The 1,365-nt window shown below is 50.2% G+C and overlaps 1 protein-coding gene across 1 annotated transcript in view; it reads left to right on the top strand.

The window, feature by feature from the left end:
- Positions 1-848, top strand: part of LOC106815716 (neuroligin-1-like) — a 23,757-nt gene extending 22,909 nt beyond the window's left edge. Inside the window, exon 3 of the mRNA XM_014820220.1 lies at positions 31-848. Within this exon, the coding sequence (XP_014675706.1) occupies positions 31-848 (818 nt within the window). The remainder of the gene's footprint in view (positions 1-30) is intronic.
- The last annotated feature ends 517 nt before the right edge of the window (positions 849-1,365 follow it).

The following is a 1,365-nucleotide window of genomic DNA, read 5'->3' as shown; positions in this document are numbered from 1 at the left end:
TATATATATATATATATATTGCTGCTACAGGTCTGCGTCTCTTCCACCGAGCCATCATGATGAGCGGATCGGCTCTCTCCAGCTGGGCCATGGTCGAAAACCCGAAGCAGTATGCCGTACGAGTCGCTCGTGAGCTGGACTGCTACCCGCGTGGCGCCGACGGCAAACCCGCCATCGACATGCAATGCTTGCGTCGCAAACCCGTCGAGGCGTACATGCGAATCGACATCGAAGCGCCGACGTACCTGACGGCGTTCGGACCGGCCGTCGACGGCATCACCGTCAAGAAGGACCCGCTGCATCTGATGACGTGGGAGAACTCGCGCTTCGGCATGTACGACCTCCTCTTCGGCGTCGCCAAGGAGGAGGCGTACAACTTCTTCAATGCCAACGACACGCGCAGCGGCATCGACGACCGCCGACGCAGCGGCCTGCTGCGGACGTTCGTGCGAAATCTGTTCGTCTACCACCAGAACGAGCTCTACTGGTCGGTAATGAACGAGTACACCGATTGGGAGAAACCCTTTCAGCATCCGCAGACGCTCCGCGGCAGCCTCCTGGAAGCGTTCGGCGACTCGCAGTTCGTGGCGCCCGTCGTCGAGGCGGGGAACCTGCACACGTACGTGCACATCGACACCTACTTCTACGTGTTTAGCTATCAGACGCGCCGCGGCGACGTCGGCGACGACGTCGGCTGCATTCACGGCGACGAGCTGCAGTACGTGTTCGGAGCGCCGATCGTCGGCGGTAGCGGACTGCGACACTTCGTCGGCAACTACTCGCGCCAGGAGAAGCTTCTCAGCGAGTCCGTCATCACCTACTGGACAAACTTTGCCAGCACTGGGTGAGTGATGCTAATATAGCGTACACGTACATGTACTGGGTAAGTTATTACTGTAGTATAGCTCTATTCTATTATACTGTATTATATTATACTATTATACTGGGTAAGTAATGTTAGTATAGCTCTATTATATTATACTGTTTTATATTATACTATTGTACTGGGTAAGTGATGTTAGTATAGCTTACACCGGGTGTAAATATTATAGAATTTCTAGTAAGTTATTCTAGTAGATTACATATATGTATGGGTAAGTTACCGTATTATAGGTTACATGTCCATGTACATGTCCATGTACCTGTATAGGTACATATACTGGGTATGTACGCTAGTAGAGATTACATGTACATGTACGGGGTGATCGAGTTACTGTAGCATAGGTCACATCAAGAGTAAATAGTACTGCAGTAGCATAGGTTACATGTACATGTACTGGGTATGTTACGCTAGTATAGGTTACATATAAAGGTGCTGAGAAAGTTATTATAGTACATGTACATGTACTGGGTAAGTTACGCTAG

This window comes from Priapulus caudatus, unplaced genomic scaffold (assembly GCF_000485595.1).
Source record: "Priapulus caudatus unplaced genomic scaffold, Priapulus_caudatus-5.0.1 Scaffold1183, whole genome shotgun sequence".
NCBI lineage: Eukaryota > Metazoa > Priapulida > Priapulimorpha > Priapulimorphida > Priapulidae > Priapulus > Priapulus caudatus.
This window is presented reverse-complemented; position numbering and strand designations above follow the sequence as displayed.